General features: G+C 40.7%; 1 protein-coding gene across 5 annotated transcripts in view; it reads left to right on the plus strand.

Annotated features, from left to right (window-relative positions):
* LOC130563982 (transcription factor COE3) overlaps positions 1–9,190 on the plus strand; it is a 93,320-nt gene extending 84,130 nt beyond the window's left edge. For 2 of the 5 annotated variants that reach the window (XM_057349828.1, XM_057349829.1), the window contains exons 12-16: positions 1,962–2,027; positions 2,143–2,317; positions 4,462–4,647; positions 5,953–6,162; positions 6,751–9,190. In XM_057349828.1, the coding sequence (XP_057205811.1) occupies positions 1,962–2,027; positions 2,143–2,317; positions 4,462–4,647; positions 5,953–6,162; positions 6,751–6,782 (669 nt within the window). In that variant the 3' untranslated portion in view covers positions 6,783–9,190. The remainder of the gene's footprint in view (positions 1–1,961; positions 2,028–2,142; positions 2,318–4,461; positions 4,648–5,952; positions 6,163–6,750) is intronic. The other 3 variants (XM_057349830.1, XM_057349831.1, XM_057349832.1) reach the window with 2 other exon arrangements.
* Positions 9,191–11,922: the final 2,732 nt, after the last annotated feature.

Genomic DNA, 11,922 nt, shown 5'->3' on the forward strand with positions numbered 1-11,922 from the left:
CTCTCTCTCTCTCTCTCTCTCTCTCTCTCTCTCTCTCTCTCGCTCTCTCTCTCTCTCTCTCTCTCTCTCGCTCTCTCTCTCTCTCTCTCTCTCGCTCTCTCGCTCTCTCTCTCTCTCTCTCTCTCTCTCTGTATCCTGGGCTTATGTCTGCCATTTCATCATATGTTATCTTCCTCACATTAACAGCATCTGCAGTTCTTTGGGTCATTGTCTGTGTTTACTCTGTTTTTTTTCTGCCTCTCATGTGAGGTGTGTGTGGTAAACCCACACCTTGTCTCAGTGTAATACCCCAGGGAAATCCAGTAGAGGTTGCCATAATACCAGCTCTGACTTCTTCTGTACCAACACCCCCACCACACACACACGACTCAGAGAGAGAGAGAGCAAACACTTGTCTGGATTCTAGCTATTTTGTTTACAAATAGCAACATAAAACTTCATTTAACGTTTTATTCAGTGATTTATGGTTCATTCATGGTACATTTGTTTACATTTTGTGTGGGCCGGATTCACGAAACTGTTCTTAAAGTCCCAGTGAAATTTAAATGATAATTCTTATTTTTTCATGAAATATTGCAGCGTTTTTAGTAAATATATTGCTCAAAATTCATGTACCCTCATAATCTTCAGGTAAAATCTTGTGAAATGACTATCCATCTCAAATGACGTAAATTAGACAGCTTGGCCGGAGCATCTGTTAACTCCTCCCCTTCAACTGTCAGTCTGCTGCCAGTTCCATTTTAAAATGCTACGGCTGTTTTTATACATCCAATCAAATCGCAGTAAAAAAACAAGCCACACCCACAATTTTTTCTCATTTGAAATTCCGTTTCACTTGGAAATGCGTCAGAATGCGGAAGTAAAAACGATCGCTTGTTCTTAAGATAATTTATAGGAAGCTCGTAAGAATGTTCCTTCTTAAGAAGTTCTGAAATATTTTCTTAAGAACATTTTCATTTTTTTCCCATTAGAATAAAATGACATGCTTTGTAAATCAATCTTGAGAAAAAAAAACTAAAAGTGCCTTAAGAAGTTTTTTCGGGAATGCAAAACATTCCTAACTTTTTTCTAAAATTACAGTTTAAGAATATAGCAGTTAAGAATAATTTTCTTCTTAAGAATGTTTTGTGAATCCGCCCCCAGATTCTTAATCTTGGCATTGCTAGTGCATCTACCAGTTAACAGTATAATTTGATTATGATTATTATGCACACAACTTTTACAAACAAATAGAATATTCACACTTTTAAAAATAGTTTTTTATACAGTTCCATTCAAAACTAGTGAAAAACATTTGACCAAACAAAATAGGGTCAATTTCAACATTTTGTCGATTTCAGAGGTGAACATCAGGGCGATGTCAGTGATTTAAAACTTTCACCCGTGATGTAAACAGGTAAAGAGCGGAGACAAAAATGAGAAACATAAGAAATAAATTCAGGACAGATGGAGCAGATGGAAAACTCTGAAAGCTGTTTAATGCGCTCGTGTCCTGTTTGGTGCTCTTGGTGAGACCAGAACGAGAGTGTGTGGGCCAGCGGAGATGTGTGACTTACACAGGAACACCACGAAATAACACGCAAACCTGCAGTCACACGCGCCGTGTGAAGAACGACAGAGCATGTGTGTGTGTGTGGACTTTGAACAGATCTCAGCGCAGGATCAGTGCTTGTGTGATTTGGCACAGGTTGTGTGTGTGTGTGTGTTCAGTGTGTGTACAGTGCATGTGTGTGTGTGTGTGACAGGTTGGTGTAAATTAGATTCAAGCAGCTTCTTTTTCTGCCTGCTTCATCACAATTTTGCTCTCTGTTTTTAAGCGCATGACTTTTTATAGCAATTTAAACAGATTTGATAAATAAATATAATATTTATGATGCTCTACTTTGTTTGTGATGATATTATTTGCGACAGTGCAAGAAGTGAAGTTTCTCACTAAACTGAATGTGTGTGTGTGTTGTTAGGAGGTACTGCTGAAGCGGGCCGCAGATCTGGTGGAGGCGCTGTATGGGATGCCCCATAACAATCAGGTACAAACAAATCACACAAGAAGCTGATTTTTATATCAACATCATAAATCTAAGCAGTTTATACGTCTAATAAACAGCATTACATCTCTCTATTTTTATGTTGCCTCCTGAACAGGAGATCATTCTGAAGCGTGCCGCAGACCTGACGGAGGCGCTGTACAGCGTGCCACGGAGCCATAACCAGCTGCCCTCGCTGACGGGCTCCGGCGCTCACTCAGGCATGATGGGAGTCAACTCCTTCAGCAGCCAGCTCGCGGTCAACATCTCTGAGGCATCCCAGGGAGACCAAGGTATTGTAGAAGGGTCTAAAGTAAACTGGCACATCACACAAACATGATTGAGACATTTCAAAAGAACATAAAACTCACAGCTGCTCAACACACGTCATACAGTCTGTAAGTCAGCTGTCTCTTGGTGGGCATAACACCCACCCTCAGCCCCGGGCCTGCAGTTCTGTACGTGGCGATCACATGGCTGTGTTTTGGCGAGCCTGTCACCCACAGCACTCAAAACTGCCACTCGCATCCACCTGCTCACAGGAACGACACGAGCGTGTCTGTGTGTGTACACGCTCGCTGTCAACCCGGAGAGATGTGTGAGGCGTGCAGACTGTGAACGAGCCAAGATGACAGCGTTACAAGAATGAATCACGCCGATCGCGAATGCAAACGCGGATCAACACAACATGCATGGCGCTTTGAAACTTGACGGCGAATATACTTAAAGACTTAAAGACTCCCTCACTCACCTGAAAATAACAATTTTGTCATAATTCATGTTGTTCAAAACCTGTATATGACTTTTTTCTGAAGAAGATAATTTGAGAAATGTCTCAGTGGGGACCATTGTTGTTTGGTTACCAACATTCTTCAAAATATCTTCTTTTGTGTTCTGCAGGTTTGGAATGACATGAGGATCAGTGAATGAAGAATAGTGAACATTAAAATATACCGAGATAAGATTATAAACCTTAAATTATGACTGATTTTCTTTTTGGATTACACGCTCTGCTAAATAAAAACTAATCATAATAAAAACGAATAATACAATTTGTTGACATACAGTAAGTGTATAGTGCTATAAAACTGACATTAACAGCACAGATTATAACGAGAAACTTTTGAGTTCATTACGAAATCTCTGACCTTTGGTTGATCGCGCATCACATGTGCGTTTGAGCGTTTCCACACACAAGTGTGTTTTCAATATCCGCCGGCCACGTCGAGCCATGTTTCTCCTCACCCACCAGCCCTGTCACACACAGACAGGAAGCGGGAACGAATGTAAGCCGAACAGATCACTCCGCTCATATCACAGCGAGATCCAGGAAGGCAGAGAAACTCTCATTCCCCTGACACTCCTCTGTTTTCCCTCGTCCTAACACTCATCTCTTCTCCTCTCATCTGTTTTCCTCATTCGTGCAGGAAAAGAACACCTACAGTTATCCATGAGGTCATGGGAAAGGGCCGTTAGCCATTATAAAAATATTACATTTCATACTTCTCGCTCGTGTGCAGTGAAACTTCAGCGGGGTTTTAATTCGGTTACTGGGCTCTTCTCATTCATTCATCAAAGTAATTATTGTTTCGAGTTATAATTACAAGTTGCAAACTCGTTTATAGAAAACGCCGCCTCTTTCCTGCAGCTTATCAAATCACAGAGGAACACGGTTTATTTCGGAAAATTCTTACACAAACAGCGTTCTGCCAACAAATTATATTCGCAGACTGTAATTTGATTGGTCGAGCGGCCTGGTTGCCGCCCATTTTGAATATAAGAGATTTCTGTAGAAACAGATTGTATTCCGTTTTTGAGATGTCCTTACATCAAATGTGTGTTTAAAGTATATTCATGCTTTAGTGTTTGTATTTTTGCTTATATTTCTGCTTTTAGCAAAAACATTTACGTGTCAGTTAACATCATGCCACAAACACAGTCGATTGAGCTTAACTTGTATTGAACAAAAAACATTCCTTTAATATTTTCTCCTTTCCTCTCGCAAACTGACCTTTGACCTGCTCCGAGAATTTCGGCTTTAAGCCCAGAAAGTGAACCTAGATGAATGCCAAATGGTACATTTAAGACTTCCTGTCGAGTTTTGAGCAACTTTGAGTGGCAGAACACTGGCTGGGGATCATACGAGAGAAATGAAAGAAAAAGGAAAGTGCGATGGCAGCTTTGCCGCATCTTCTCATTCGAACACAAACACATGCTGCTGCTTATGGAAACATGAGTTTCGCCCGACTGCTGAAATAAGTGCTTCAATAACAACACCCGGATGTCTTTAAAACTTTCTCACACTTACTAAAGTGTCCCACCCACGGCAAAGACAAACCCAGCGTGTTCCACACATGCATCCAACTGCAACATCACGTATATTCTCTCCAAATATTTGAACCGGAAGTTTTAATCGGTCTCTTTTTATGCTTTCCAGGTTACTCTCGTAACTCAAACAGCGTGTCTCCTCGCGGCTACGTGCCGAGCTCCACACCCCAGCAGTCTAACTACAACACCATCACCTCCACCATGAACGGATACGGAGCGGCCGGAATGACCAACCTGGGCGTCCCCGGATCCCCCAGCTTCCTCAACGGCTCCGCCGCCAACTCTCCATACGCAAGTGAGTCTCCAAACGTCATTGTGCACTAATAGAGCCTGCTGAAAAGACCAACGTGTGTTGAGTTTTCAATGGCCGTGTTGTTAAAGTTCAACTTTTTTATTTAAAGAGCATGCTGGTCCTTTCAGCAGGTCAGTTAACCCCTTTAGAGCATGTTTTGGATTTTGTTTAGTTGGATTTATCCATCCGTGATAAATTCAACTATTGTCTGTGATTTTAAAGATCACGGAAGAGGACTCAGGCATTGCTTCAGTCAGGCCCGGCTCTAGTTTTTCCAATGCATGGTGGGACAGATAGGGGTGGGTGGTTTTGGTCTCATGATTGGATGAGCCGGGCCCGAACTCTTACATGGCCTCTCAATGCAAATCTGTGCACGGAAACACTGAGGTTATTTGTGTGTCTTGCGTGTCCCGTGAGGCAAACGGTTGTCTTGTCTGCTGTTCCATGCACTGTAAACGTCTCCATCCGAACTAATTCCACAAACGCCCCATGTCTTCCATCCCTCTTCATGACTAACAAATTAACAACTCTTCCATACCTCTCACTCACTCCGTCACGCACACGCTTTCGGGGGAGTGGGCTCTCCGTCTGCACCTTCACGTGGCGCCGGCGTATTTGTGAAAAAAAAGAACACTCGGGGTCTCCATGACAATTACAAATGAGTTTTATATAGTAGACTGTTCGTATATTCAATGTGTGATTGGCACTTGTTTGGCAGGCTGTGCGTTGTGCAGAGCTGTTTCGGGGCAGGGTTGCTTTCCATTCCTTACGAAAAATGGGAAACAAGCTGGCAAGCATCTTCAATTGGAATTTCATTGAAGAAATCTGTGGGTTTTACTCGAGCTGGTGTGAAAGCTCCTTATGTAATTCAGAGCCAAGCTGCTATACGATGTTGGCTAGCGGTGGCTCATCCCGTCTACCTCTCACAGCGCGCAGATGACCGCACATTAGCCGCTTGTCTTCTGGCATGTGAGTGTGTCAAAGAAAATGGTTTTATGTCGGTGCTTCTGCGAGAAAACAAGTGCCAAATGAGGAGTGCAATGACCTAAATATGGTAACCCCTCCAAGAGTTCTAAGTTATGGATCAACTTTGCCATTCAGGTAGCACACTTTTTCATTCCCATAATGCATCACTGCCACAGCCCCTCCCCTTTAATTAACCCTCTAACAATCGGCATGACCCACCTCATTAACCATCTGCTCACTCACCAGCATCTGTGTGTGTGTGTGTGTGTGTGTGTGTGTGTGTGTGTGTGTGCGTGCGTGTGTGTGCGCATGTGTGTCTCTGCATGTGTGTGTGTGTTTCAGTCACCCCCTCCAGCCCCCTACTGGAACCTCATGTCTACTCTTCGTCTTCATCCATCCCTCCCTCCATTTCTCTGTCTGCGGGCCCTTTTTCATTCTCTCCTGTCCATATGATCTCTGCAGTCAAACAGAAGAGCGCCTTCGCGCCTGTCGTCCGGCCACAGACCTCCCCGCCCCCCACCTGCACCAGCACCAATGGGAGCAGTCTACAGGGTGAGCACCCCACCCCTCTCCTCAGGAAAAAAAGACCCTAATGTCACGACAAAAAAGTCACAAAATGTTGAGGTCAAAGTTGATCCATAACTTTCAATCTGGTTGTTTTTAAAACAAAAACTTGTGGACTGCATGAGTAAGTCATTACATTTGTATTTAATAATTGAGGAGTGATTTTTTTTTTTATCGTAAAGCTTTCATAGGATTATTAGGGTAAAGTATAGGATTTTAAAATCAAAATGACCAAATATTAGATTTGCATGTCGTCCAACTGCATGTTTTGTAAATGAAAATCTATTCACGTCATTCACATGAACTCATACTGTAGGTCCAATATGTGTCACACAGCATGCTAATATTTTCACCAAGGCTAGATTAAAAAACAAATAAAACCCTCAGTTTAGTCTCACCAGTAGCATGCGTTTTAATACTCTACTGTCAAATAAGGAAGACATTTCCTTCTTCATAATAGACGCAAACGCTTGTCTTTTACTTAGATAATGCCTTCACAAGATCAATGAGCTCGCTGCATCTTATCTGAACTGTTTGTTGTTGTCGACTGACCTCTCGGTTCTGCTTCTCTTTCAGCTATGGCCGGCCTGATTGTCCCTCCCATGTGAAGAGGAACGACAGATTTCTCTGGGCGTCCTCGAGCCCGTGACAAACTCACTGGCTCACCAAACCTGTCTGACACTCTTATCAAACATCACAGATCCTCTGAAGAGAGCTACACCTGGACCGCTAAAAGCAAACAAAAAGGGGAAAAATGTGCACCTGGCCTGAAATTGTCCCATGTCCTGGCTGTAATGTCAATATATTGTGTCACTTTTGCCCTCTACAAGTTCATCCTTGGAGATTCAGAGAACGCTGAAGCTGGGGTGACGTTTCGAGCAGGAATCTTAAGAAGATTTCAGAGGAGGAGGAAATCCAGTCAAAGATGATTCGTTCCTGAAATGTAATGTCTTCAAGTTTTTTTCTTTCCTTTTTTTGTTTCTCGACCATCAGATGTGGGAACAAATACAAAATGATCCCAGACAGAAAAGCCCCCACCAAGATGATATTTAGCACTGATCAGGATTTTGGATGTCAGTCCTTTTTAAACATACTGTTTCCGTAGTTTCAATGTAGTTCCAGGTGTGTGGATAGGTAGATTTAAGCCAGGAATGCTTTCTGCAGTTTTATCACATTTAGGTACCAGACTTATTGTTGATCTTCTTATCGTGCTCTTTTGTATGTATTTATAAAGTTCGTTTCAGGATTTCTTCGGTGAGTTAGGCCTGAATAATAGTATCAAATATCTATGTCAACACATTTGATGTCTTAATACCTTTTAGATATTGTAAAAAGAGTGAAAAATAAAAGGGATTACACTTTTTTTGTAAAAACAAAAACGACAACAAAAAATAAATAAGTCTGAACCAGGACGCCTGTTTTTAAAGCAGGGTGCGAAGCTCCACAACTTTTGTAAAAAATGACATTTTTTTCTCCAATCGTATATTTAATGTTTTCTTTTTGCGAAAAGCATTTGTGTTCTTGTTCCTCCTCTCGTCTCGTGCGTTTTTGTGAAACGTGTATGATCATAGTTATTTCCTTATGCACTATTTTTGTTGGGGCACTTACAAGAGCTATGTATCTTAGCGAGCGTAAGAAATTAACGAAAAGAACAAAAAAATAGAAAAAAACGTATACAAATATGCACCGGTATGTTTTCAGACTATTACTTTTTGCTTTGGTCATGATACCTGACATGGCTGAGAATTGTTTATCATGTGATTTTGTTGATGTTTCTACAATGTCTCCATAATATTTCTCTGTCCTTGTGGGGTTTATTTGACATTAGATATTCATTGGTTCACCGTGTAGCGTTGACTGGTGAAAAGTCAAAGTTCCTATGCCGTCATATCTAGTGTGCTGATAAATATACCACATGATAAATGTGTCACATGAGATTTCCGAACCTGTTGGGATTATTTAAGTGGAGGAATACTGCACATGCGATTCATTTTGACGTGAGACCATTCATTGACGTCGGTGGTGGTATTGTTGTTGTCGTTGCACACATGCACAATTTATGCAATCTGTATTTAAAATAATGCAAGCAACTTGCTTAATCCACACTCGTGTGGAACAGCTGTGAAATTTTATCAAGGGAGATATAATGATGCCTTAAAATAAAATGTGCTCCACCACTAAATCAAAAACAAAATCTTAAAGATGCATGTGATATGATGCATTTAAATACTTTAGGGATGACGTGGGAAGGATATTCTGTCATTGGTTTACTGTCGTCTGACACTACAGCGCTATATACATAGTTTTGTAGTCATGTTTCGTTTTCTGTTTGTGACGCGACTAAATATCACCTACTGTGACCACTCGAAAAGATGAAATTTTAATATTCCCGCTATGGTTTTACTTTCATAAGGATGTGTGTGTGCGTCTGTGAAATTGTGGAAAACCTCCTTTATTTCACAAGTGACCCAATTACTTTACATTCGTCCTGTCGGGGTTTCGACAGAAATGGGGTAAAGGAAATACAATTTGACAGTGCCCGATTGTACTGAAACAGCTGAATTCAATCTCAAAGTTCACATGAAAACACACTTGTCAGAGACCCAGTTTGGCATGAAAACACACACACACGCACACACACAGAGTTTTATCCATTCCCCCATGCATTGAGTTTTCTAATAGCTTGTGAAAGGTTTTTGTCATAGATGTAGAAAGCTGTCTTCTGCTTCTTTCATTTTTCTTCAAAATCTGTTTTCTTTGGAAATGTCGAACTCAAAGTGAAACGGGGAAAGGTACTGCATCTTTGTGAAATATGAAATATTATATCAAAATATATCAAAGCACAATGTTTAATTAATGTCTTTAGGATTCAGATAGGGAGATGTATTCTACTTTCCGTTCTTCTCTGACCATGCTGTAAATAAATGCATGTTTTGCCTTCGTTTTCTTTTTCCTATTTGGTTTTCCTGTGATTCCGTGCTTTTTGTACAGAAACAGAAAAATAAAGATTACATTTGGCTTGAAGACGTCTCTCAGCACTTTGTATCTCGCACATTTTTCATGCTCGCAATGCTTTAAAAACATCAACAGTCCATCGAGTTCTAAAAGTCACATTTTATGCTGTGCCTCTCAGCATGGGGCGGACCATCTCGGGCCAGAAATTTCGAGATCCGCTCCAAACTTCACAGCGTGGCTCATCCTTCCAAGGCTTCGACCTTTTGCTCTGCTCCGCCTGCCAGCACCGCTCGGTTGATGGGATATATTTTTGAAACCTTATCCAAAGACCACATTCAATTTTTTAGAGTTTTGGCCCTCAAACTCAAACGCCAGAACCTGCTTAAGACACACTGACCCGTGCAGATCCGAATCAATCATTCCTGAAATGGTTCCAGCGCAGTCATTTTCCTGAGCTCTCTGCCTGGATGTTAAGACGGGATGAGGGGGATGTCCAGCACGTGATTTGTGCACATGACAAAAGAAACGTTTTTTTACGGAAAGGGAAATATCTGAGCTGCTTAGCTGTTGACCTCTTGTTTTTGACAGTCTCACAACATTGAGTTTGTTGACATCAGACTGATTATCTCAGACCAGAATTTTGATTGGTGAAGAATAGGAGAAATTGCCCCCAGAAGGAATTTTTGTTGAGGTTGTTCTTTCATAGCTCAAAAAGACTTGATGAACTCAATTGCATTTCATTGAAGTATCAACTTTTGTGTCTCCTAAAATGGCTCAGGAGGAATTGTAAAAGAATCAAAGGATACAATTGTTTGAATGCATATATGTAGCTGTTGAGATTGTAGAGGTAAAATAATCTGGATTTGGGTAAATTTGTTGAGAATTGTTAGAGGTCATATTGAGATCTTCAAAAATATATTGACTTTTGATTGCAGACTTGACAAATCTGAGCTCATTTTGTGACATTGTTGAGATCTCTTCTGAAACTCCAATGGAGACATTTGTGAGATTTCTGGGTCTTCGTCTCACAAGAAATCATGAGCAAAAATTTGTATTTGCTCTTAATTATCTTTTTTATGTCTAATAAATATAATTGGGATGTTAAAGACACACAATTGTTTAAATCGTCTTTTTGTCCAGTAAAATATATGAACATCTTCAAAACAAGATTCATGTATATTTGTATTTTTCCAAAACAACCCATACACAAAATTGCTTATAGCTAAATTAATCTTTCTTATTCTAAGGATGTTTAACTAATTTTACTGGAGAACAAGACAAAATGTTAAAAAGGCGCTATAAAATAAAACATATTATAATATTATTATTATGTATGCATATGCTTTACATGGCATTTAAATGCATCAATACAGTAGAATTTTTTACATGTGTGCGCGTCTACATGCACTTTGATGTGGGCAAAAGACAAATGTGTGTTTATGCAGGTCTACAATAAAGCCGAAGGGGTCATTTGAAGTCTTGTATCTTTATCTTCTGGGCCTTTGATGCCACCGGGCAGCACAGCTCATATCAAAGCCTGAGCTCATGAGCAGGATGTCTGCTAACCTCTACAAACCGTGTGGGAGTATCAGAACTTCATCTATCTCTTCGCCCATGCTGCTGAGAGCAGACGCGTCACTTCCAGACTCCCCAGCCATGTGGAAGCAGCAGCATCCGTGACCTTCCTATTGTTGCTCAATGAAAATCCAGTTTAGTGGGTGGGAGAGTGTCTTTCTTCACAGAAGCAGGGCTGCTATCAATTCCTTAACTTTCCCATGGAGGATTCTGAACAAGCTCTCAATATCTCTGCCACACTTCCTCATACATCAATCAAGATGTTTGGTGCAGCTACATGACCTCACTGATAGCATTTTGTGTATGAAGACACCCTATAGAGAACGTGGTTTCAGAATATCAGGTCTAAAGATCTAAAAGAAATTCAAGCTTAAGAGGCTGCAAAACTTTTTGATGACCACTATACAGTAAATCAACATTCAAATGAATTTACCCTGTTTTGACCACGCCTAAAGATCTCATTTGTTACAGTTTTTAAGAAACAGCCATACTGTTCTGTATGTTTATTCAACAAAGTTTATTCAAGTGTGCTATTAATCATTTTAAACTAAAATTGGAAAGTATACTTTACTTACAGTCTACTTGTAATTTTACTAAACTAGTTACTCAAAGTTTACTCGGTTACACTTGAAGTATACTTGAAAGTTCACTTCTGTAAACTTAAAAGTGGGCCAATTTAGTCCTAATCTTTGAAATAGAGAATACTTTGATAGTAATTGAACTTTTCTTAAACTTAAAGCGGCCCTAACACACGCGGTTTCTGACAATCTCATATTAATCTTGAGTACCTATAGAGTAGTATTGCATACTTCGTATCTTCGAAGAGTATTTGTTTGATCACATTTAAAAAAGATAGATACATCTGTACGATTATTTCCGAAAGCATACGGGGGAGGGGAAGGCTGTACTAAAGCACGTGCGCACCCTTTGCCAACAAAACACAGACATCAGTTTCACTCACCGCATGCGGTTCATGTCCGGCATCTTTTAGTGCTGCGACGGCTCCATATATCAGTTTCAAACGATCTCCAAATCCAGCGTTATATCCACCATTTATATAACATTCATCACCCAAATGCAGTGAACAAACAAACGCCTGAACTTCACGAACGTATGCTCTCTCTCTCTCTCCTGCACACATGTGAAACGTCTGCGCATGCTCCTTCTCCTGCTCTCCTTGCTGCCGCGTGCTTTTCCAGGAGAATTGTCCAATAAGGG

Source organism: Triplophysa rosa, linkage group LG13 (genome assembly GCF_024868665.1).
Source record: "Triplophysa rosa linkage group LG13, Trosa_1v2, whole genome shotgun sequence".
Lineage (NCBI taxonomy): Eukaryota > Metazoa > Chordata > Actinopteri > Cypriniformes > Nemacheilidae > Triplophysa > Triplophysa rosa.